General features: G+C 35.3%; 2 protein-coding genes across 2 annotated transcripts; both read right to left on the bottom strand.

Moving 5' to 3' along the window:
• Window positions 1-1,720: 1,720 nt before the first annotated feature.
• Window positions 1,721-26,963, bottom strand: LOC306837626 (nuclear GTPase SLIP-GC-like). The gene is made up of 25 exons (XM_079365370.1): window positions 26,943-26,963; window positions 24,989-25,079; window positions 11,204-11,285; window positions 10,755-10,867; window positions 10,648-10,671; window positions 10,523-10,552; window positions 10,279-10,309; window positions 10,048-10,134; window positions 8,997-9,090; window positions 8,055-8,271; window positions 7,735-7,953; window positions 7,110-7,316; window positions 6,763-6,932; window positions 6,437-6,530; window positions 6,265-6,352; window positions 6,049-6,170; window positions 5,655-5,828; window positions 5,384-5,541; window positions 5,073-5,190; window positions 4,743-4,851; window positions 4,520-4,653; window positions 4,093-4,174; window positions 3,465-3,543; window positions 3,331-3,361; window positions 1,721-2,928 (listed from the first exon to the last, which is right to left on the bottom strand). Exons 3-25 carry the CDS (start codon window positions 11,268-11,270, stop codon window positions 2,902-2,904), a joined length of 2,475 nt encoding a protein of 824 aa, XP_079221496.1. The 5' UTR covers window positions 11,271-11,285; window positions 24,989-25,079; window positions 26,943-26,963; the 3' UTR covers window positions 1,721-2,901.
• LOC306837632 (nuclear GTPase SLIP-GC-like) lies at window positions 15,544-18,279 on the bottom strand. The gene is made up of 6 exons (XM_079365376.1): window positions 18,265-18,279; window positions 17,694-17,802; window positions 17,469-17,599; window positions 17,041-17,122; window positions 15,786-15,867; window positions 15,544-15,674 (listed from the first exon to the last, which is right to left on the bottom strand). Exons 2-6 carry the CDS (start codon window positions 17,791-17,793, stop codon window positions 15,629-15,631), a joined length of 441 nt encoding a protein of 146 aa, XP_079221502.1. The 5' UTR covers window positions 17,794-17,802; window positions 18,265-18,279; the 3' UTR covers window positions 15,544-15,628.
• Window positions 26,964-27,049: the final 86 nt, after the last annotated feature.

The following is a 27,049-nucleotide window of genomic DNA, read 5'->3' as shown; positions in this document are numbered from 1 at the left end:
CCTTGTTGTCAGACACACACAGTAAATCATATATTTCTTACGCCTTTTCCACATTTCTTCTCTGGAGCTGTTGCTGTGTTCTGCAGCTATCAGACAGAAGTGAAGGACAAACGTTTTTATAAATGGACCCAATTTTAAACTTAACTAAAGGTCTGTATTTTAATTAATGTGCTTAATTAATTGCAAAGATAACAGGCATGTGTCAGAGTGAATCATTCAGGTTGTTTTTGATACGTGAAGCTGAAACTCTGAAGAGACAACGGATCATTTTTTTCTTTTGTACACAATAATAACATCTAGCAGTGAAAGGGTTAACTGGGGACAGTAGGATTCTTTTATCTGAGTTTGATTGATTAAATGGTAGATGTAGTGGTTAAAGTCCAAAGTGATTTGGGCTGGGATGTTCTTCTCATTGACTTTAATGAAACGTTTGAAAGGGTTGTGCAGTCAACAATTAACATATATCCACCAGCTGTATGTAAATGTCACTAATAAACAGGTTTTATAGGAGTGTCTTTGTTGCTGTAACGTAGATCTGTTATGATGAACCACACCTGTATTATATGTTCACAAAGCAGACCAACAGTTTCTGCCTCAGTGCAGTTCTTACTGCAACACAGCTCTTGTATAAAACAAAAAATGCCATCACAATCTAAAACCAAGAGCAACAACCACTCTGATGTGTGTACTCAATTATTTATCTTCATGAATTAAAGAAATATAGTGCTTGACATGTGTGAGCACATTTATTAATTTCTGGTTCAAAGTATCAACAGCAGTTAACTCACTAAACAACACACCCAAAAGTTAAACTCAGGATAAAAGATTGCTCCAACAAAACATAAGGCAAATACGATGAGCCACCTTCTACAAACAGGTTTACTGCTGTAGGTTTGTGTGTGGTTGCCTGACGTCAAAAAACTGTAATATTACAAAGTTAAAAAGAAAATGCTTCGACTTCATGAGAAACAAACACTAAGGTTAGTTTAAGAGTCTGAAATTTGCTTGTTGATCTTTGTTCAGAAACTCTATTGGAACTCCAATTTGTCAGAACAGAAACTGATGTCAGGGAAACATTATGTTACTTTTATACGATGGACAAAAACTGCAGGGGAAAAATACAATTTGATACTGTCCGCACAAAATGTAACCGTTTCACAGGCGCTTTATAATGAGATACATCAGATGAGTGACCTTTGACTGTTCTCAACATACTTCGACTCCCTGTTTTCATCAACAACCTTGAATTCTTTTTCTTCAAACAAACAACTCCAGTTTCGATTCAGATAACAACTCAAGGGCAGACTAGACAGGGATGGTATCTCAGAATATAATAGAAGACCAATCACAGAGATGCAATGAAACATTTTATGCAAATGTACAACTCTAGTTTAAGAGTATAAAGCTTCAGCGCAAACGGGATTGTCCGGGATTCTGCGAGGCACTCACTTGATGTGACTTTGTATGATACCCCTTTCTGCAGAAAGTTACTCTATGCAATAAAATACTCCGAGACAAAAGACTTTGCTTTCAGATCTTCATTCAAACAGAAAAATCCACGACAAAAGCGCAAACAATCTGTAAAGGTCAAAACAGGCAGCAAAATCAGTAGACATGCAACTTAAAAAAAAGGTTGAAAACAAATATAATGGAGACGTGGACTGCAAAAGGAATGAACATGCTGCATATAATGAATACGTTAATCGTAAACATTCAGCAAATACAAATGACCAAAACTTAAACTTTACACGAGTGAAATGTTTTTTTACGAAGCACATCATGTTGAGATGGCTGGTGGAAGAAACAGACCCCCAACCTCTGGGACTGATGAAACAACGAACAAACCGAAGTTAGGAGGTACGTTCCGGTTCCCTTATAAAGCAATCTCCTCAGACCTCTGCCGAACCGGAAGTAGTTCCAGACCCGCCATGTTGAGGATCGTGAACGGAGGAGAGAGGATCGAGGAGACACGAGAGCTGACTTCACGGATTTACAGCACATTTGGTTGAATAGAAATGTTTTGGCAGCTGCAGCACTTTTATACCAAATTCACAATAAAGACAAACAATATTTACAATTGATTGAGTTTTATTGCATGATGCACCATAATGAATTCATTATGAAGACTTTAAAACACAATAAACATTGTACAGTACAGTTAATATCAGGAAACCAGAAAAGTTTGTCTGAAAATAAAATGAACTTGAATATTTTTTATAATCACAAAGTTAAAAGTTTCTTTTGCACTAAAAAGTGTTCTGTCCTTAACTATTACTAGAAAAAAGAAACATCATCCCTTGAAACCACTGAAATCTAAATTCTTTGATTTTGGTTGAAGATTTTATAAGAAATATAATAATCAATGAAAGGGCAGGGTTTAAATCAAATCATCCACTTCTAGATTCATAAAATGAAAACACAAAATCATTACCACATTTTCATGTCTTGCTAAAAAAGAGGTCGGTTACAGTTCTGTCTCGCCTCATGCACAGAGGTTATATTCCTCAGCAGAGGCTGTGGGGACTGAATCTGACTCGGCCCTCTGCTGCATGTCATCCTCTAACTCTCTCTTCCCGTTTCCTGTCTCTCTTTGCTGTCCTTTCTAATAAAGGCAAAAAGGTGAAAAAAGAAACCATTAACATAAAAAAGACATCATCCCCGATCCCACCAAAACCCATCATTATTTCTGGCCTGAGGCCCACGATCAATCAAAAGGAAAACTGTCCGATCACTCCTCTAAAATCTCTATGTATTTAACTCACATCAAAAAAACTCAAACATGAAAACACATCACTCAAAGACAGCAGAAATAAACATCTGATGAAAAGGTTGAGACCAGATCCAGAAGCCTTGTTTTACTTCTCCATGTTCTCAGTGGGACCCTCAGTGGTTAAACAGGCCTCAGCTGTTTCTCTGCATCCAATAAACCTGAAATGCAATCCAACTTTATTTGTTCAGCACTTTAAAACAACCAAAAATGACCAGAGTGCTGTACAGTAAAATAAAATACATAACAGCTCACATGAGATTAAAAAAAAGTTTATACAAAATAAATTAAAAGGCATAAAACCTGAGTCAAGGTACGCAGTAAAAGAAATAAAAAATAAAATTGATGTCTTACGAAGAGTCAAAGGCCAAGGAGAAGAGAAGAGGCCTGTTTAAAGTGCTGAGGCAGATTTGGAGCCAGAACAGCAAACACATGATCCCCTCTGAAATAACCACAAGAGAGTTAAACAGAACACTTGTGAGATTCTACTGATGACTTTCATGTTACCATTTCATTGTCTACGATAATTTTAAGTTTTAATCAGGAGTTTTACTTAAACTTACCTGTGCAGCTGACAGGCCGGGTTGATCAGCACTGGTGTGGATAGAAGCATTGTTAGCAAATGCTATAAAAATAAGTTAAGTAATTTTTACAGTTTAAAATCAGATCATTATCTACTTATAATCACATGTTTTACCTGACTGGTGATCCTTCATGTGGATTTCTCTTCAGGTCTTTGTAGTATTTTGTCACCGTTTTAAAGTCCTCTTTGACATCTAAGAAACAAAAGTTAAACTGTAAGCACTGAAAACATGTCTTTACACCTTTGAGCACTTTGATGTGCAGCACAGCTAAGTAGACAAGTCACTTCCTGTGTTAAAGCCACAATATCAATAAATCAAATGTCTTTTTGTTTTTATTTTCTAATAAATTAAATGATAAACTAAGGAATTAATTATATTAAAAAAAACATTTGTCTTCTGAAATCAACACATCTTTCAATGATAAGAGCACTGGATTCTGAATGCGCCCAGTGCTGAGAACTAGTAATAGTTCATCATTAATGACAGACTGAACAAAATTCTTGAAAATAAATCGTTGTCACCTTTAACCATAACAAATGTGGGTGGATTTCACCACAGCAGCCTGATCTGGCATTTTCCTTCTAATCACAAAAAAAAACTTGGAAAAATAGTCAAAGCTGAATCTTGACAGATATTGATTTAAAATCTGAATTCTTGAGACCGGCCTTGAGACCAGGAGGGATTTCCAGTGCTTCAACACTATCCCTGAAAACAAAGTTACTTCGAAAACATTCACTTTACCTGGCACTGATTGATCATCTGTCTTCAGTGAGAGCTCGATTGACCTCTGCATCGTTTCCCTCAGTGTCTTCTGGATGACCTTCTAAATAACATATATTTAACACCAATAACCAACATACCTTTTTTTAGGATTTACTGGATCATACATTTATCAGCAGTTTAAATGTGTGTTTTCTGGGCTGCTCAGAAAGCAGAAAAGTAATCGATAGACAAAAAGCTTTTGTGTGTTCGTCTTTATATTTAATAGAAGTTGTTTAACTGAAGTCTCAAAGAACTTCAGAATGATGCACAATACATTCAACTTTTATATGGAAAACCATTCAAGTGAATTACATGACATCATGAAGAATAATGTGTGTAACAAAACACATTTTACTATCTAATACTATATTAGGTGCCTCACGATGAACTGTGAAATATGACAAACCATTAGTTTTCGCAGATTTGAAATCATCACATCTCTCGCCTCCACAAACATGACGTCCTTCTTTGCATAAACATGCTCCTCGATGATCTCCCTCATGGACTTCAGAGAGCCTGGGCCTCTACATTGTTTTGCATCTACAGTGAAACAGAAAATGGTTATAAATGCACATTAATGACATTATTTGTTTTGATTTGGTGTCAAGTTTCATATAACAACATCTTACCATCATAACACTTCTGCATGTTTTCCTCGATTGTTGTCGTCAGGCTGTTGTAGATTTCTTTCTTACGCTCTCGGATGGTTTTATCGAGTTTTGCTTTTATTTTTTCTTCCTACAACAGAAGATGAAAAACAGTAAAATGTTCTATATCTGAAATACTAACATGGACCTTATTGATGGTTGTCTACATGATCAATGAATATCAATGATAAAGGCTTTAACAGGCTAAAGCGTTTTGGTTGACTTGCTCGCCCCGTTCTTAAGTCTCCTTTACTTTGACAAACAGCTTCAAACAAAACCATTAGATGAGACGTTACCATCACTGTCTCTTACCTCTGTCCTGAGAAATTCCAGTTGCAGCTGCACACCTTTGTACTTTTCAGCCAGAGTCTTTGTGCCGAGTGAAAAGGAACTGATGGCCCCGTTGAATGGATCACATTTTGATTCATTTCTGAAACATGTTAACAAGTAAATCTTTCATTGATCAAATATTGACAAAAGTTCAAATTGAAGAAATGGATTCATGTACTTATTGTGTTAATAGATTTAAATGACTTTAAATAACCATTGCAAACATCTTTATATTATAATTATATTTGCCATTTGAAGAGGTATTATCTTTTCCTCATTTAGTAACTTCTTACGGGAAGGTCTTTCTAAATTCCTCATCGATGCTCTCCATCAGCTTTGAAGCTAATTTCTCATTTAGGTTTAGTTGTTTCCCTTTTCTTGGTTTGTAGACGCCGTTGTTTCCGACAATGGACTTTAATCTCATGTGAAAAGCACTTCCTTTTACTTTAGTCTAAAACAACAACAAAAAAAACATAAACAAACATTTCCTTCGATGATTAACTTTTAAATGTCAAGTGAAAAATCTATTATTTGGGTAAAGGAATAACAAATGAAAACACATACGGGATACAAGAACTTCTTTAAGACGTTTTCCCATGAACTTTTGGATTCTTCAACACCCTCCTTGAGGCACGTTGTAAAAGTCCTAGAGGACTCTTCCATGGTGTTCGAGACTTTACTTACTGCCAGTTCCAAGTTATTTTCAAGGTCTCGACACACATTTTCTTTTACGCCAGCCTATAATCAAAGAAAAAAATTGTAATTTAAAAAAAAAAAAAACACTTTAGCATTTTCTTGACAAAATTCCTTCATATCTTAATTAATGGAACATTTGTTAGTCATAACGTTTTGTGTCAATGTTTATACAAATAGACCAACAATTAAAAAAGTAACAGTCTTATGTAGACAGCAGCCAACAGTTTTTACCACACACCTAAACTTTGTTATTTGATCTTACCACTTCTCTGCAGCCGGCACCTTGAATGAGGGAAAGAATCCCATATGCTCCTGACACATACTTCAGTGTCTCTGAGTGAGAGTCATTCAGTTCTTGGAGAAATTCCTGTAGTTTAGGGATTTCTATAAAATTAAAAGAACAGACAGCAATTATATCCAGAGAAACTGACAACAGAAAAATATTTTATTTACAAAGTCATCCATGGGCTCCACCTACCAGTTTCTTCTGGTCTGAGCCTTTTTTTCTTCAGAAACTCTTTGGAGCTCACTGTGAACACTTTGAAACAGTCACCACTGAACTGTGTCTGCACAAATAATGAATACATTAAGGTCAGGATTGCATTTAAAAGAGACCTTTACTTTCCATTTTCTGAAATTTCACAACTCACCTGAACCCTCTTTAATTTCCTGAATTCTTTCATCACTTCATCCTTGGCTTGCATGTTCGTCTTAAATATGGCAGCACGATCACCATCTTCTGAACTGTGTGTAGAGATCAGTATCAGGCAGTACCTCATACATTATAGAAGCCCTGAAAAGTCAATCTCCAACTTCTTCAATATGATGTGCTTTTCTTTCCTCTCAGGATGAAAACACAAAGTAAATATAAATAAAGTATAGAAAATAGTAATTTGATGATATATAAATACATCACAGTAGACACTGACACACCACAGCGTCTACCTTTAAATCTATTGTTAAAAAAATCACTTACGAATCACCTGAATCTTCATCAGACTTGGTGCAGATGAAGTGAATCCTCTGACATTGGCCACCATTTCCCATAATGCTGCTGGCACTCTGCAGAATCTCCCATGCTTCTGGCTCTGATGCTGCTCTCTCAATGTCAGCCACAATCCAAACAGTGGAACAGCTTTGAACAACCTAGACGGATAATCCAAGTTAATCGTGAATATAAGGTTTTAATAATAACAGAGAATTGCATTTCAATGAAGTCAATATCAGTGTTTTGTAATAAAATAATGTTAAACTTAAGAAAAACAATAATATTAATAATTATTATTATTATTATAATAAAAGTGATGCATTGAAATGAATTACCTCTTTCCACATCTTATCTCTGCCGTTGTTGCGGTCCCCATTTCCAGGTAGATCAACAAGTGTGACATTCTGAAGAAGGTCATTATTTGGCACCCTGACAGTCACACACTTCACCAGAGGCCAAAACCATTTCTTTATGTCTTTTCCTGCACCGTCCTCTGATCTGCTTCTTGTGTATTTCACAAGTCTTGCAGACAGCTCTTTAGCCTGACACATCAAAAACAAGATTACAGATTTATTTAAATGCACCATGAAGAGAACAACAATCAAATTTTTGACAAGCAGTTACACAAACAATCTATAAACTAATCGGCCGAGGCCAAAACTTTCCAATAAAGGAAACCAAACTACTGAATATGTCCCTGGGGATTGATAAAGTATTTTTAATTTGATATAGAGCTGGAGACGTTAAGTATTAAGATCAATCTCTCCTAAAGTCCTTTATTGATTTACTGAGTTTAAGTCAACATTTTTTCAACTTGCCCAAAATTAAGCAATACTTAAACAGTGAGGCAGAATGTAGATACCAGATATCACTATCGTCTGAGATTTAAATGTTATACATATCAAAACACAAAAGATATTGCACATAAGGCTAATACTATAGATTTATTGTCTTTCTTACTGATTCACAGGTCAAGATTTTCGTCTTCGAAACGATAAATTCTGGAATTTCTCTGAAATGTTTGTCGTTGATGAGATGATCCACAGAAGGGTTTTTTTCCCCCCATTCTTCTCCATACAGCGCTGACATCATTTCAACAGCATCATTGTAATCATCGGTACCTTTCTCTTTCTCATTCAGGATGAAGGTTAACAAGAACCACAACTCCTGCTTCAATTCCTAAAAAATAAAATGATATTCTTGTTTCATTTTTAGTTATACTGTACATGATTTATAAAGACTATGGATTAAAGGATATGTTCATGTTCACCCTATTTTACCTCTTTTGTGATGAATTCAATTTCTGCCTCGTACTTCTGGTTCTGTTTGTTAGCCTCCACGTTAATGATGACTGTGGTACAAGCACGGACACTTCCTGAAGGTAAGAGATCCTTCTCTCCAAGGATAGCATTTATTAAAGAGCTTTTTCCAGCCCCTGTTCTTCCAAAGACTCCAACCAGCTCCTTCTTTTCTGTCTTCAAGTCCCTGATTTTTTCTCTGTTGTACAAGAATTCAAATGTTTTCATTCAAATAAAAATATTACTTTAAAGGTGTCAAATGTTAAGCTCTCTGCCTTTCCGCTTTCAATTATGCACCATTGGATCATGTTATAATTACAACATAATAGAGTACTATATAAATATGAATCCTATTCACACACATCTGTTTGATGATAAACTGCTGCACAGAATTAGAACCAAACACAGTAAAAAGGTTCACCCAAAACCTTTTCCTGGGGGAGGACCCCAGCTTGTACACTGATGAGTGACACCATCCATTTTTTTAAGACGGGGGGCTCCAGACAGTCATCGGCAGCTGCCGTCATGTTGTTAATGCTCTCTCAACCTAACTGTCAGTCAACCTAGTGACAGGCTTAAAGCTAAAGTTGAGGTGGGTTTTAAGCCTTTAAGCGTTACAACATGCCTTTTATACTTGTGAAAGGCAATCATCATGGAAAAGTGCCGGTATGAGGATAGTCTGCACAGAACAATATGAATAGTACAACGAATTCTCGTGTTAAAGGATTTATTGTAGCTCTAGAAAATGCAACAAAAACAATGCAATCCCTTTATCTGCGCTGATGAATGAGTATGTTCTGTTTTTGTGAAACTTTCTGACATGTAACACCATAAAGTGCAAAAATGAAAACCAGCTCCGAGGGCCAGTCATTATTTTTTTGTGACACATAAGCAAATATTTGATATATTTCTTTTTTTTCTTACTCTAGAAAATCATTGAGCTTTGTTTTTTCTCCTTCGAGTATTTTGTTACGAACACGTTCCATGATGGTTCTCACTTTAGACACCTCGAATTTTTCTGTTGGAAAAATAAAAAGACAAAGAAACATGTGTATTAATTAGGTGCCATGTTAAATAAAAAACAAGTAAAAAAAGGAAAAGTGTGAGATAGCCTTTCTTTTAAATGTCAATTAAGGATAATTCAGAGAGTACCAACAAAGCAGCAAACATAAAATGGAAAAGGAAGCTAATTCAATATTGAAAAAAACTACAGTAAACATATTTACTGAATGGTACAAAACAAAATATTTGGCATCCATAGCAAAGCCCAAACACTGTGCCTGACCACACCTCATTTTAAGACTAATATGGGCCTGTTGGTCTTGTTAGTCAGGTTTGTTAATGTACATTTGTTAGTCAAACAGTGTCAGTGCTGGACATGGAAATGAGAACTACACTTGGCAGAAACTAATATTAACACTTGTGCTGCCCTGTGAGCTGCTCAGGCCATTGATTAAGTCATTGTTTGATTTATGAAGTAATGTAAGGATTGATATCAATGCTATGACATGTTAAGAAACACCTAAGGTTTAATATGTAGTCATGACACAATGCATGTATGCTGGTGATTGGCTGGCACAGGAATGAGTCTTAAAACCTAGAAGTGAGTTAGCATTTTAGCGACATGGGTTCTAAACTCTAAAAGTCAATGTCAATGATTTTGAATGGGTTTGTGGTTAGACTCCTGAAAGAAGGTTTGTGGTTAACACAAGCTTAAGAGATGTTGACCTTTTGTTGGAATAGATAAACTACGTTTGCTAAGACCCCACTTGAGAATTTTCAAGGTTTCATGCAAACTTAAAACTGCGGTTGATAACAAGTGGCTAACTGAGACTACAGTGGTTGTCAGTGAGATTAAACATCATTTCGCCATGGCAAGGCTACTTCTTGGTTGGCCTACAAAAATATGTCATTACTATTCCAGTCTATTGTGGTGTTCTGGTGATTGTGATTGTTCTCATTGTAACATACAAACCTGCATATGTGGAGTCCTGTTGTTGTTTCTTTCTTGGTGGTGGTAGACATCCACCGGACTCCCTCTGAAGCTCCAGCGTTCTTTTCCCTTGTTTTTTTCATTGAAAAACAAAAAGAGCTTTTTACCTCTTTTAATATTAAAACATACAAACAGTTGATTTGTCAAAGCTAGACATCATTGTTACAGAAGCAGATTCACCATAAATCATACATAAGATACTTTAGACCTTACCTTTATCACTTGTGTTACAGTTGGCCAAAACCTAAAGATGAAATATCAGACTCATTGAAACAGATATCATCAAAGCTCGAGTGTGACAAAACCTCAGGAAGTGGAGTCCATCAGTCCACTATTAATTCAGTCAAACATGATGGTGATTTTTGTCAGGACACATCAGTAATTCTATTGCACATTGTTAAATAATAGAGGCACAAGCATGACAACGGTATCCCTGGAAAATGTGTTTTATCCTTACCTGAGCAGAATCATCAGTTTCTTCATGTTCCTGTTGACAATGTTAAGAAAATCATCACTCCACAGCAATGTAATATTTTATCATACACTTTAAATCACTTTGGAGAATAAAAATAAATTAATTACCTGATTTGTTGCATTTTTCTCTGCCTAATGTCAAAGGGAAAATATAAAAATTCATAATTAGTGAAAATATTTTTTAGAGAAATTATTGATGCAATTTAGAGTATTACCTTCAGAGACTTGAGTCTCTTCTTGAATTTTGCCCTTGGTCCAACTTTTGTGATCAAGTTATCGATGTCATTATCCTCGAGACAGTAAAAACTTTCCTCATCAACGCCTTGATCTGTTATTAGGAAAACAATTCAGAAGAACTTAGTCAAGCAAAACCAAACCATTGTGTGAAATGCTGAAATTCTGTCAGGTGGAAGTTGGCATTGTATTGCAGAGCCATATTACAGCACATTTTATACTTTTATTAGCGAGGGTTGCAAATTCTAAGCATTTGACTTACTTGACCATTGGTAAAATTAACGATCAATGTTCTTTATTAATCCCCCAGGGACATGCATTAATGGAGAGATGTTAGAGTGTGTAATATTGTCTATTAATTGCATATTATTGAATGTTTCAGTATTGGTGGGAAATGCTGTGACCATCAAAAAGAATGGTAATACTTCACCTTGAAATTTTTCTATCCACTCTCTGAGACCCCATTCAGTTAATTTTGTATTAACAAAATCATCCATGACAGGAAACAGCAACTGTAAAGAAATCACATAATATAAAATATTTTATTACAACTTCAATTATTGCAGACATGTTTCTTAATTAAATGTAATTAGACAAAGACAAGAAGTTATGAACAAGAAAAGGTCCGAAGTGACTATTTGGGAAATATCCGTCAGGTCATACAGTAGGTTCCACTCATAGATTGAATCTCCATTTGAAAGCATCAGAGGTTGCTGGATGCTTCCACCTGCATGGTGGACTGCAGACAATATGCTGTTTCAACATTTCTGAGCTCACAGTCACAACTGCTCTAACAGTAATGTTGGTCAAAGAATCAGGGATTGCACAAGAACAGGTGCCATGGAAAAGCTAAACACAAGTTTAATGTAACTGTTACCTGCTGAAAGACAAATCTTTGTAAGAATGGCCCACAAAGGTAGTGTTAGACTTAAATGCCTCCAACAGTGATAGAACATAAAACACTGATTTTAAGTAAAAACAACCTTGAGCTTTATTTTAACTTCTAACAATAAAACATTTAGTACATTTGGTTTCTAAAGCTGTAGTTCACATGCATCCATGAACATTACAAGAACAGTGGTCACAAATGGCACTGTAGAAATGACAATGCATTTAAATTGTAGTAAAGATGTTGCTTTCCAATTCAATTAATATATGAAAGAATCGACAACATGAAATTATAAAAAATGTAGTTTACAACATTTCACAATTCCTCTAAAATCTTTCAGCTAAATTTAAGTTCGATGAAAATTACTTTGAAGGACCTTTTTAATTTAAGCACAAACTTTCTATTCGTAACTTTTTAAAACAAATGACATCTCTATTCCTTTCTCATCTTATGTAACACTGCTTTACTTACAATTCCTTTGGAGTCTGTAGACGATCCTTAACACAAGTCCAGAAATCTCCACAGATGGCTGTATCAATACTCTCAGATGATGAAGTAAAAAAACAAAAACATCTCAAGCAGTCATTAAACCTCCATCACTTCAGTCTTGTCAAATACACAAGAGGTTACATGACCTGACACTTAAATCACTTTCAGTATGTTCCTCTTCCTGTAAATGGAAGCGATGTTTCATTCAACTTTAAATTCACAATCTCTCTGTCTGCCCCGCCTTCTTGCCATCAGCACTTTTACTTCCTCATGAACTTGTTTGTTCACAATCACACGTCACAAGTTGATTTAACATTTCTTTTTTTTATGAACTTGTATTTTCTTTCACAAAGAAACTTTAAATAATAATCACAACCTTTTGTCTTTAATCATCATGACTAGTTGAGTTTGCTTTTCTCCCTTGTTGTCAGACACACACAGTAAATCATATATTTCTCACTCCTTTTCCACATTTCTTCTCTGGAGCCGTTGCTGTGTTCTGCAGCTATCAGACAAAAGTGAAGGACAAACGTTTTTATAAATGGACCCAATTTTAAACTTAACTAAAGGTCTGTATTTTAATTAATGTGCTTAATTAATTGCAAAGATAACAGGCATGTGTCAGAGTGAATCATTCAGGTTGTTTTTGATACGTGAAGCTAAAACTCGGAAGAGACAACGGATCATTTTTTCTTTTGTACACAATAATAACATCTAGCAGTGAAAGGGTTAACTGGGGACAGTAGGATTCTTTTATCTGAGTTTGTTTGATTAAATGGTAGATGTAGTGGTTAAAGTCCAAAGTGATTTGGGCTTGGATGTTCTTCTCATTGACTTTAATGAAACGTTTGAAAGGGTTGTGCAGTCAACAATTAACATATATCCACCAGCTGTATGTAAATGTCACTAATAAACAGGTTTTATAGGAGGGTCTTTGTTGCTGTAACGTAGATCTGTTATGATGAACCACACCTGTATTATATGTTCACAAAGCAGACCAACAGTTTCTGCCTCAGTGCAGTTCTTACTGCAACACAGCTCTTGTATAAAACAAAAAATGCCATCACAATCTAAAACCAAGAGCAACAACCACTCTGATGTGTGTACTCAATTATTTATCTTCATGAATTAAAGAAATATAGTGCTTGACATGTGTGAGCACATTTATTAATTTCTGGTTCAAAGTATCAACAGCAGTTAACTCACTAAACAACACACCCAAAAGTTAAACTCAGGATAAAAGATTGCTCCAACAAAACATAAAGCAAATACGATGAGCCACCTTCTACAAACAGGTTTACTGCTGTAGGTTTGTGTGTGGTTGCCTGACGTCAAAAAACTGTAATATTACAAAGTTAAAAAGAAAATGCTTCGACTTCATGAGAAACAAACACTAAGGTTAGTTTAAGAGTCTGAATTTTGCTTGTTGATCTTTGTTCAGAAACTCTATTGGAACTCCAATTTGTCAGAACAGAAACTGATGTCAGGGAAACATTAGGTTTCTTTTATACGATGGACAAAAAGTGCAGTGGAAAAATACAATTTGATACTGTCCGCACAAAATGTAACCGTTACACAGGCGCTTTATAATGAGATACATCAGATGAGTGACCTTTGACTGTTCTCAACATACTTCGACTCCCTGTTTTCATCAACAACCTTGAATTCTTTTTCTTCAAACAACCAACTCCAGTTTCAATTCAGAAAACAACTCATGAAGTCATCGCTGCAGGGCAGACTAGACAGGGATGGTATCTCAGAATATTATAGAAGACCAATCACAGAGATGCAATGAAACATTTTATGCAAATGTCCAACTCTAGTTTAAGAGTATAAAGCTTCAGCGCAAACGGGATTGTCCGGGATTCTGCGAGGCACTCACTTGATGTGACTTTGTATGATACCCCTTTCTGCAGAAAGTTACTCTATGCAATAAAATACTCCGAGACAAAAGACTTTGCTTTCAGATCTTCATTCAAACAGAAAAATCCACGACAAAAGCGCAAACACTCTGTAAAGGTCAAAACAGGCAGCAAAATCAGTAGACATGCAACTTAAAAAAAGGTTGAAAACAAATATAATGGAGACGTGGAGCTGCAAAAGGAATGAACATGCTGCATATAATGAATACGTTAATCGTAAACATTCAGCAAATACAAATGACCAAAACTTAAACTTTACACAAGTGAAATGTTTTTTTACGAAGCACATCATGTTGAGATGGCTGGTGGAAGAAACAGACCCCCAACCTCTGGGACTGATGAAACAACGAACAAACCGAAGTTAGGAGGTACGTTCCGGTTCCCTTATAAAGCAATCTCCTCAGACCTCTGCCGAACCGGAAGTAGTTCCAGACCCGCCATGTTGAGGATCGTGAACGGAGGAGAGAGGATCGAGGAGACACGAGAGCCGACTTCACGGATTTACAACACATTTGGTTGAATAGAAATGTTTTGGCAGCTGCAGCACTTTTATACCAAATTCACAATAAAGACAAACAATATTTACAATTGATTGAGTTTTATTGCATGATGCACCATAATGAATTCATTATCAAGACTTTAAAACACAATAAACATTGTACAGTACAGTTAATATCAGGAAACCAGAAAAGTTTGTCTGAAAATAAAATGAACTTGAATATTTTTTATAATCACAAAGTTAAAAGTTTCTTTTGCACTAAAAAGTGTTCTGTCCTTAACTATTACTAGAAAAAAGAAAGATCATCCCTTGAAACCACTGAAATCTCAATTCTTTGATTTTGGTTGAAGATTTAATAAGAAATATAATAATCAATGAAACGGCAGGGTTTAAATCAAATCATCCACTTCTAGATTCATAAAATGAAAACACACAAAATCATTCCCACATTTTTTTAGATTTTAAAAAAGCTGTTAAATAAGTTGATGTCTTGCTGAAAAGAGGTCGGTTACAGTTCTGTCACGTCTCATGTACAGAGGTTATATTCCTCAGCAGAGGCTGTGGGGACTAAATCTGACTCGGCCCTCTGCTGCATGTCATCCCTTAACTCTCTCCTCCTGTTTCCTGTCTCTCTTTGCTGTCCTTTCTAATAAAGGCAAAAAGGTCAAAAAAGAAACCATTAACATGAAAAACACATCATCCCCGATCCCACTAAAACCCATCACTATTTCTGGCCTGAGGCCCACGATCAATCAAAAGGAAAACTGTCCGATCACTACTCTAAAATCTCTATGTATGAAACTCACATCAAAAAACTCAAACATGAAAACACATCACTCAAAGACAGCAGAAATAAACATCTGATGAAAAGCTTGAGACCAGATCCAGAAGCCTTGTTTTACTTCTCCATGTTCTCAGTGGGACCCTCAGTGGTTAAACATCTAGTAACCGTGAAATATCCACAAGAGAGTTAAACAGAAAGCTTGTGATAATCTGCTGATGACTTTCATGTTACCGTTTCATTGTCTACCAGAATTTTGACTTCTAATCAGGAGTTTAACTTAAACTTACCTGTGCAGCTGACGGGCCGGGTTGATCAGCACTGGTGTGAATAGAAGCATTGTTAGCAAATGCTACAAAAATACTGTAAGTGAAATATATATATTTTTTATCTTAAATCAGAGCATTATCTACTTTAAAACAAAAGTTTTACCTAACTTGTGATGTTTCTTCACCAGTGACTGTTTTCAGTTCGTTATAGTGTTTTGTCACCGTCTCAAGCTCCTTTTTGACATCTAAAAAAAATAAAGTTAAACTTCAGGTGCAGAAAAAAGTCACTTCCTGTGTTAAAGGAGCAATATTTCAGTTTGATGCATTTTGGGTGACGACAGAAGGCTCCCTGAGTGCAGCTGCTCTGTTCTAAGAGAAGTGCTGTCAAGTCTGTTACTCCTAACGCACATGGTAGGGGTTTTAAGATACTGTGCAGATTTAACTCTGCAAGCGTCTTCAGCCGGTTGTTTGTGAACTTTTTGCGTGTGGATTACATGTATGTGTAATAATCTGTTTCTATCAGCTTGAACCAGTCTGGCCATTCTCCTGACCTCTGGCATCAACATGGCCTTTTCGGACAGAGAACTGTCACTCACTGGATATTTTCTTTTCTGACCATTCTCTGTAAACCCTTGAGATGGTTGTGAGTGAAAATCCTTGTAGATTAGAAGTTGCTGTATTACTACTGAATTTCCCTCGGGATCAATAAAGTATCTATCTATCTATCTATCTATCTCTTTCTACTCAGACCATCCCGCCTGGCACCAACAACAATGTCACATTCAAAGTCACTTAAAGGGGACACATTTAGCCATTTTTTTACCTTTTAAAACAGGTCTGTGGTCTTAATAACTTGTCTGTTTGGTCAAAACATAACATAAATCAAGCAAGAGGGTAGCTTCAAGTCCATGTATATACCAGCTCTTTCAAAGTGCTTCATTTTTTGCCCCATTCTGGTGCTCGGCTGCCATGTGATAGGCTGATTATTTGCAATAACAAGCAGTTGAACTGATGTGAATAAAGGGGCTGGTGAGTGTAAATTTCTTCAGGCCTGGAGGGACGTTAAACTTGACATTTGAGCCACAACTTCTTGTTTAATGGGGAAATGTCTGTAAGAAATTGTGTGTTGATTTCTTTTCTGCCAGGTTTCAGGGGCATGAAATAAAACAACTAGGAGGAGACATCACATGCTTGTATATAGGTCTGACACATTACATTAGTAAAATGTGCAGTTTCATTTCTTAGCTAAATCAATTTGAGGAGACACTACTGAGCTATTATGTAACACTAATGTGACTGACCCACAACAAAGTAAAACACATTTCTACAACATTGGCACAGTTAGTTGAGTTTATGGTTACATTTCAGCAGAGAAATTATTTACAAAACCAAATTGAATTTTTAGACGTTCACATTACCTGGAAGTGATCTACAATCTGTTCTGAGTGAAAGCTGAATTGATTTCTGCATAGTTTCAGCCAGTGTCTTCATGATGTAATCCTAAATCAGAATTACACAAATATTACCTGCACATATAAAAAAATCATTAATTGGGTAACTTTTATTAACCGTTTAAATATGTCTTTGCTGGAAGGATCAGGCAGCGTGTGTTTGTCTTCATTTTTAGTAAAACCTGCTCGTTTGCAAAACTGCAGTCATAAAAACTCTCTTCAGAATGATGCACTTTCCACTTCAATGAAGAAAAGCCTTAATGTGAATATTAATATATAATCATAGATAAAGATTAACATGTGCAACAAAACATTTTATATAACAAAGCCATAAATGTCAAAAGCCATACATTTTGTATAAAGCCATAAATGGTGAATTATGAACCATAACAAACCTTTAGGTTTCGCAGATTAAACAACATCTTTTTTTTAGCCTCCTCAAACATGTTGACCTTGGCACCAACATGCTCCTCAATGATCTCCCTCATGGCATTCAGAGAGCCTTTGCCTTTACATTCATTTGCTTCTACAGTGAAACAGATGTAAATGCACATTAATGACATTTATTTGTTTGGTGTAAAGTTTCATTTGACCAGATCTTTTTTTTTTTTTTTTTTTACTTCTATAGCATTCCTCCATGTTTTCCTCAATTGTTGTCGTCAGGCTGCAGTAGATTTCTTTCTTACGCTCTCGGATGGTTTTTTTGAGTTGTGTCTTCATTTTGTCTTCCTAGATAGATAGATAGATAGATAGATAGATACTTTATTGATCCCGAGGGAAATTCAAGCATTTTATATAACAAAGCATGTTCCTACAACAGAAGATAAAAAACACAAACATGTACATGTGGAATGTAAACATTTATCTTATTGATGGTGTTGTACATAAGAAGTGACTAAATAAAAACTCTGTGGTACACTGAAAATAGCTTTAATAAAATGCAGTAGAGTAATTGTCAATGTGGAAAGCACAGCAGGTTTAGCCTGTTGGCCATTGAGATAAATAAATGTTCATAGTAAAAAAAAACACGTACATTTTATTTGGCTTTATTGTTAAATCTTTAGTCTTCATTCAATGTGTCAATAAAAAATATGGTTTGGTTCATTTGTTCACCCCGTTCTTAAGTCTCCTTTACTTTGAACAGCTTAAAACAAAACTATTAGATGAGACGTTTCCATCACTGTCTCTTACCTCTGTCCTGAGAAATTCCAGTTGCAGCTGCACACCTTTGTACTTTTCAGCCAGAGTCTTTGTGCCGAGTGAAAAGGAACTGATGGCCCCGTTGAATGGTTCACATGTTGATTCATTTCTGAAACATGTTAACAAGTAAATCTTTCATTGATCAAATATCGACAACAATTCAAATGATCTTTTCCTCATTTAGTAACTTCTTACGGGAAGGTCTTTCTAAATTCCTCATCGATGCTCTCCATCAGCTTTGAAGCTAATTTCTCATTTAGGTTTAGTTGTTTCCCTTTTTTTGGTTTGTAGACGCCGTTTTTTGCCATGAGGCACTTCAATGTCCTGTGAAAAGCACTTCCAGTTACTTTTTTCTGAAACAAAAAAACACAAACAAACATTTCCTTCGATGATTCAATTTTTAAATGTCAAGTGAAAAATCAATTGTTTGGGTAAAGGAATAACAAATTAAATACATACAGGATACAAGAACTTCTTTAAGATGTTTTCCCATGAACTTTTGGATTCTTCAACACTCTCCTCGAGGCACGTTGTAAAAGTCGTATAGGACTCTTCCATGGCCTTCAAGACTTTACTTACTGCCAGTTCCAAGTTCTTTTCAAGGTCTTGACACACATTTTCTTTTACATCAGCCTGTAATCAAAGAGAAAAAATTTAGTGTTGAAAAAATGTAAAGATACTTCTGCCACATTGGCCTATTTTTAAGTCAGTTTTAGTTTCTGTAGTATTTTCTTCACAAATTTCCTTTGTATTTTAATTAATAGAATGCTTTTCAGGCTATAGTGGGATATTCGTTTAAAGAAATCATCCAGCACAGTTTTTACCACTTATTAGAAACAACAAGTTAGTATAAAACCAAAAACATACTCTATTATACAACATGATGTTGTTGTAATATAGTTTTTAGTGGATAATCTGGAAAAATTCTTAATTAGCTTAGCTAGTAACAATAACTTAAAAAAAATCAATGGTTTGGATAAAGGAATAAAATATTCAGGTACATTCTGGATATAAGAGGACTTCAATAGCAATAGCAATTTGATTTATTTAGCACATTAGATTAGAGATACACTTAACTTGTGCGTTACATTGATTTTAAACACAAAGTCAAAACACAGCATAAAAAAATAAAATAATGAATGAAGTTATGCACTCCACAAAGCAAACATCAGTTACACACAATATAACTCTACACATACTTTGGAGAAGAAATATCATTTGAGTTTAGCTTTAAAAGCAGCAACAGTCAGTAGTAATGGACCTCAGGTCAGCAGGGAGCTTGTTCCAGAGAGAAGGACCTCAGTAACAAAAGGCCCCGTCCTGACTTTGATCTTATCATGTATAGTGATAGAATATTAGGCCTCTTTCTGCTTATATTCAATGTGCTTACTGCAATAAAGTTTCATCACCCGGTCCAAAGGAAAGGTTTGATGTTTACAGTATGAATGATTGTTGTTCACATTTATATTATATCAGTTATTATATCATGTTTTACTCTAAGTGTTTTAATCCAATTGTTTGACATTTCAGTTCAGAGGTTAAAGGTATTCTGTGAAGAGGGCTTGTAGGAGTGATTACACATTCCAACGTGTTTGATGTGGCCCTTTAAACTGAATCACTCACCACCAAATCAAATATAGGTTTAGTTTAAGGCCCTGAATAGTTAATCACTCATCCACATTGATAGGTTCAGTGGACCTTGATAGATAATCATTCAAATGGTTTGTTGCTTAAAAGGAAATGATGACTAGACTAGACATCTTCCTGTGATAAGAAACAGGCCAGGTAGGATGTGTCTTCCCCTACAGAAGGACAAAGGACTCTGGAGTATGATGCACCAATGAGAGAAGTGGAACCAAACATCAGGAGGTGCATAATCTGGAAAGCTGCCCAATCGGAGGAAGGACACCGCACATTCTCAAATGCATAATTTTGTTAGATAATCTCTGTCTAATGTATAAAAGGGTTCAAGGAAAGATAGTCTTATGTGATCTTACCACTTCTTCACAGTGGGAACCTTGAATGAGGGAAAGAATCCCTTTCACTTCCGACACATACTTCAGTGCGTCTGAGTAATAGTCAGTCAGTTCCTGCAAAAACTTCTGAAGTTTGGGAATTTCTAGTAAAAAAAACATACAATATACAGCTTACATAATTACACCCAGAGAAACTTCTCACATGTAACAGATGTTCTCATATTCAAAAAGTCATCCATGGGCTCCACCTACCAGTTTCTTCTGGTCTGAGCCTTTTTTTTTCCTTCAGAAACTCTTTGGAGCTCACTGTGAACACTTTGAAACAGTCACCACTGAACTGTGTCTGCACAAATAATGAATACATTAAGGTCATGATTGCATTTAAAGGAGACCATTGCTGAAATTTCACAACTCACCTGAACCTCCTTTAGTTTCCTGAATTCTTTCATCACTTCATCCTTGGTTTGCTCGTTGCTTTCAGATATGGCAGCACGAAAATCATCTTCTGAACTGTGAGAAGAGATCAGTATCAAGTGTTACCTCATATTATAGAAGCCCTGAAACCTCAATGTTCAACATCTTAGTTATGATGTGCTTTTCTTTCCTCTCAGGATAAAAGTTAAACAAAGTACAAAAATACAAAGTATATATATATACAAATACATACAAAGTATATATATATATATATATATATATATATATATATATATATATATATATATATATATATATATATATATATATGTGTGTGTGTATATGTGTATATATATATAATTATAAATAAATACAATAAATAAGTCACCCTGACGCTCATCAGCATCTACTTTTGAATCATTGAAAAAAACAAAAAAATCACTTACAAATCATCAGGATCTTTGCTTGCATCAGACTTGGTGCAGATGAAGTGAATCCTCTGACATTGGCCACCATTTCCCATAATGCTGCTGGCACTCTGCAGAATCTCCCATGGTTCTTTCTCTGATGCTGCTCTGTTAACTTCAGCCACGATCCAAACAGTGGAACAGCTTTGAACAACCTAAAATAACGTTGCACATGTAATACAAGATAATATATAAATACATTTCAAAGAAGTCAATATCAGTGTTTTGTAATAAAATAATGTTAAACTTAAGACACCATATTACAGTGATGAATTTAAAGGAATTACCTCTTTCCACATCTTATCTCTGCTCTTGTTGCGGTCCCCATTTCCAGGAAGATCAACAAGTGTGACATTCTGAAGGAGGTCATTATTTGGCACCCTGACAGTCACACACTTCACCAGAGGCCAAAACCATTTCTTTATGCCTTTTCCTGCTCCGTCCTCTGATCTGCTTCTTGTGTATTTCACAAGTCTGGAAGACAGCTCTTTAGCCTGACACAACAAAAACAAGATTACAGATTTATTTAAATGCACCATGAAAAGTATAACAGTCTGATTTCTGAAAAGCAGTTACACAAACAATCTATAAACTAACCGGTCAAAGACAAAACTTTCCAATAAAGGAATTACAGAATTTCCCCCTGCGGATCGATCAAGCATTCAGGGCTGTAGACCTTAAAGATTGAGATCATTCTCTATTTTTAGGTACTGAATTTACTTGAGGAGTTTCTATACTACCCAAAAATGAAACCAAACTGGAACAGCGAGGCAGTATGTAAATGACAGATATCACTATATGTCTTAGAATTTAAATGTTATACATTTCAAAACAAGACAGCTTTCTGTTAACACATTTTTGGACATATACTCATATATATGAGACTGATTCTCTTTCTTACTGATTCACAGGTCAAGGTTTTCTTCTTCCAACCGTCAAATTCTTGATTTTTTCCGAAATGTTTGTCGTTTATGAGATGATCCACAGAAGGGTTTTTTTCCCACTCTTCTCCATACAGCGCTGACATCATTTCAACAGCATCATTGTACTCATCAGCATCTTCCTCTTTGCAGTTTTCATCATTCAGGATGAAATTGAACAAGAACCACAACTCCTCCTTCCATTCCTAAAAAATAAAATAAATATCCTTTAACTTAGTTGATTTTTATTATAGAATCAAGTAAAGGGATGAAGCAATTCAAAGAGCTTTAGTACTTTTGCAGCTACATTAAAACTTTTTAGAGACGGATAAATATTCATGTTCAAATATTTATGTTCATATTTTACCTCTTTTGTGATGAATTCAATCTCTGCCTCGTACTTCTGGTTCTGCTTGTTAGCTTCCACATAAATGATGACTGCTGTACAACTTTTTTTACTTCCTGAAGGTAAGAGATCCTTCTCTCCAAGGATAGCATTTATTAAAGAGCTTTTTCCAGCCCCTGTTCTTCCAAAGACTCCAACCTGCTCCTTCTTTTCTGTCTCCAAATCACAGATCATTCCCCTGAAACAAGTTTCACTATGTATTTATTGATTAATTTGGAAATTGAACAATAAAAGAATGTGTCAGTAGTGTTGAGAAACTTGATTTCACACAAGAAAGATTCAGGAATGGTTCACACACAGATGGCAGAGGCTGCTATGTAAAGTGACTATTAACCAATAAAGTATCAACCTTTGCCAAGAAGCTGAAAAAACTGTTGAAAAGGAGGAGGACACCATCTTCTTGTGACTCGATTGAATCATTATATATATATATATATATATATATATATATATATATATATATATATATATAAATTCAGTACCTAATGATTTCATACCAGCCACTATATACTGCAACAAGACCTTTGTTTGTATTCTGTGCTAAGCTGGCAAATGTGAAAACTTTTATAGGCTATGTAGTTGTTCATAAAGAAAAATTAAAGTTGATAGAAGTTAATGATTTTAGGATATTTTAAGTGGGCAGCCAAAAATGGACAGCATTGATTTTTTTCCCTTTTAAAAGTAAAAGAAAAAAACAAATAAAAACAAAAACAAAGAAATGCTATCATTTAAATTATTTTGAAAACAAATAAAATGTAAACCCAACAATACATGCCCGAAAAGGAGTAGGAAGAAGAATAAACTTATCTAATCCTATGTCCTTTTAACTAAAATATTTCAAATAAATAATAATTCTATAATATAATGAATGAATGAAAGGTATTCATTTGTATTTGTTATCTAATTGTACAACGTAAAATTATTCTGGTTAAGTTCTCTAACATATAAGATGTATTTAAATTATATTGAAATGCATGGGTGAATTACAGAGAGGTCAAATACAATCCCAGTTCCTGAAACAAATACAGACAACTTTAGCTGATCCAGAACGCTGCTGCGAGTTCTCACCAATGGAATGAAAGAAAATGGATCACATCAGTCCAGTTCTGAGGTCTTTACACTGGCTGCCAGTCTCTCAGAGGATAGATTTTAAAATCCTGCTGCTGGTTTTTAAAGCGCTAAATGGTTTATAGCCAGAATACATGAGTGACCTGCTGATTGACTACAAACTGCCCAGACCGATCAGGTCGTCTGGTACAGGTCTGCTCTCTGTCCCAAGAGTCAGAACAAAACACAGAGAAGCAGCGTTCAGTTTCTATGCTCCTTATATCTGGAACAAACTCCCAGAAAACTGCAGGTCAGCTGAATCGCTCAGCTCTTTTAAATCCAGGTTATAGACACAGCTGGTTACCGCTGCTTTTAACTAAAATAGTTTAATAAAGGTTTTAATGTTTTACTTTGCACTGAAACTTTTAAATCCTTTTATATTCTTCCTTAAATTCATTTGATTTGAATTATTTTTATTGGGCCAAATTTTAACTTTTAATAATTTCAGTGATTTTTAACTTTGTATAGTGATTCTAAATCACTGATTTTTTTAATGTATCTTTTCTTTCCTCTGTCATGATGCTTTCGATGTCTTGTGTAAAGCACTTTGAATTGCCTTGTTTTTGAAATGTGCTATACAAATGCCTTGAAAAGTTGAGATCTTGTGTTAAATATAAATAGAACATGCTGCTTGAAAAAAGATTCAAACATTTTTGACACAATGACATTACTCAGTTTCAACATTTTGTGACAGTGTGTAACTGATGCTATGTTCATACAGTGATTTAGTGTTTTATGCTTTGAGAGGTCTTGTAAGTGGGAGTAAGCAGGGTTCTTGGGGATAATGGGAAGCTGGTACAACTGGACCTGGGATAACTTCCCTGTTGCTATGTAACATGCCATATGTTAAGAGTTATCTGTATTGTGCTTAAATACTGAGACTTTTCTCTATTCAGGGTGCTCATATCCCATAAATCTGTGCTCTGTGAGATCCTGTGCACTACTTGAATAAAGAGACGCTGACTTCAAAATCCTCATTCCGAGTATGATGTTACTTTTCCACCCACAGATATATTTTCTTTGGGCTAGTTTCAATGTTTTGAACAGGTAAATCATCACATTCTGTTTTTATTTCAATTCACAAAATGTCTCAACTTTCTAAGAAATTGGGTTGTAGGTATATTCTATAAGTAAAAAGGAAAAGACAAAGATTTTCATTTGTGATGAACAATGGTCATTGTAAAGAGAATACAGTGTGAATAGGAGAAAACAAACATGACAGGTCTGATTCTTACAGTTAATACCAGCAATGACGTGTTATTAGCTCATGAACAAGTATGTGTCTTTTTGTAAACCTTTCCAACATGCTGCACCATTAATTAATTGCAAAATGAATGACTCAACTCCAGAGATCAGTCAGTAATGTATGTTTTAAGCCTGACCGCAAAAACAAATAATATGCAATATGAAAGATGTATTACTTACTTTAGAACATCCTTGAACTCTGTCTGAACTCTGTGTAGTCTACCTTGAACACTTTCTATGATTGTTTTCACTTCATGCAGTACAACTTGTCCTGTTGGAGTGAAAGTAAAGAAAAAAAGACAAACATATCAGACTCTTTTTACATAGAAAGAGGAAATGAATGTAGAGCATGAGAGAGCCTTTCTCTTCTGAAATAGATCGAATGCCTCATAGAATTAGAATCAGTGTGTCGCTCACGATACCTTACTATTTTCACCTTCCTTACTGTATGTAACTTCCACAGCTTTTACCTGAGAAACTAAATGCACCCGCCACTTTCACTGGATCTGTAATGACCACCACAGTCTCAACAAGGATTCAAAAACCAGCACAGCCCTATTATCTGTATTTCCCTACTACCCAACTGGCTGGCCTTTGCCAGGTATACCTTAAATTTCTGTTTTCTCTATCTTTTGAGTAGTTCACCAAACAATCAGTAGGAAAATAAAGGACTGTATTTCTTTTGCATCTCTTTTTGCTCGCAGAAGAATATTATTGGAATGGAAGTCCCCTCTACCTCCCAAAGCATTGCACTGGTTAAATGACCTCATGATGTTCTTACATCTGGAGAAAATTGTTTCTTGGGCCCTGTGATCAACTATATTACCAAACTAAAGACATTACAGGACAATTGAGGCTCTCGCTATGCTCAATATTAAAATATATGAGTTTTTTGTAGAAGGAAGGAAGGTACACTTATCATTGCAATATTGTTGTTGTTTTTGTTGACAGCTAAGCTAACAGAGAAACACAATTCCCTGTGCACCATAACTCTATAACTTTTTTCCCCATATAAGACTTATGATTTAAATATGTTATGTGAAGTTGTATTTGTTAAATAAATAAATGAAATACCTGTGTGTTCTTTGTCATGTCGTGGTTTCTTAGGTAGTGAAGCCATCTGCTGGTCTCTCCTTGTGGATCCTACCTCTTCTTATCAAAAAAGACAAGAACAATTTAGAGAATAAAACATTGTCTCACTTGTTTTTGTCAAAGTAAGATATAATTGCAATAAAATAAAATAAAAATATTGTGAAAATGTTAACCAGAGCTGTAAAAAGTTATGAGGTCACTGAGGTCCTGCCTTGGTAATTTAAAAAAAACAAAACAAGAGTGCACAAATTGTTTCCGTCAATCGATGACGCACAAAATGGCTTTTACTTTCAAAATACTTAATGAGTAATGCCACAAAGTCACCGCCAGCCATACACTGCAGCCAACGCCTAGTTGTGGGAAAAAAACGAAACAAAAAAAACTCAGCACGTAATCTGCAATCATTTGTCTTAAACAGGAAATAAAACTGTGTGAGATGTCGGCGGGGTTATCGCTCTTGTTTCATGCTCGAATACGATACATTCAGAAGAAAACTGTGCACCTCACTATTTTCTGAAGCCTGGTTACAGGCCTTATTTGATTGATGCCTTTATCATTGACAAAGTAAAGAGCTTACTCATCCATTCACCTCACATCAATGCCACTCAAACTATTCAGAGTATTCTTGGTCAGTTCAAAATCAAATTTGTTTTGAAAAGCTGTATGTCTGGTTTAAAAACTAAAGCATCACACACGTAAGGAGAATTTTTACAAATGTTCTCCAAATTCTCACGAATGCACACACTACAAGCTGTGAAAAAAAGGCACATCCCATACTACAGGATTTTACTAACAATCGTGCTGAGCATAAAAACGCCCCACCTTAAATGACCTTACGTTAACAATGTGACCAGTGTTTAAATTTGCATTTTTAATGAGGAGATTCTGTAGTCTAAGCCAGGTTTAAGTCAGCATTGTAAGCAGAGCCTTCTTATATGTTTATATGCAGAATATCAATCAAAGATAATATATTCAATCAAACAGAGTTAGTAAACCAGTTACATCTCTATTCCTTTATCTTATATAACACTGCTTTACTTACGATTACTTTGGAGTCTGTAAAGTATAAATAGTTTTGTGGCTTCTACAGGATTGGCTGCATTGATTAAATGACAGCTAAGCTAAAAGAGAAACTCAATAATTTTTTAC

The sequence above is a fragment of the Symphodus melops genome (assembly GCF_947650265.1).
Source record: "Symphodus melops genome assembly, chromosome: 17".
NCBI lineage: Eukaryota > Metazoa > Chordata > Actinopteri > Labriformes > Labridae > Symphodus > Symphodus melops.
The sequence above is the reverse complement of the archived record's forward strand: the minus strand, read 5'-3'. Positions and strand labels throughout refer to the sequence as shown.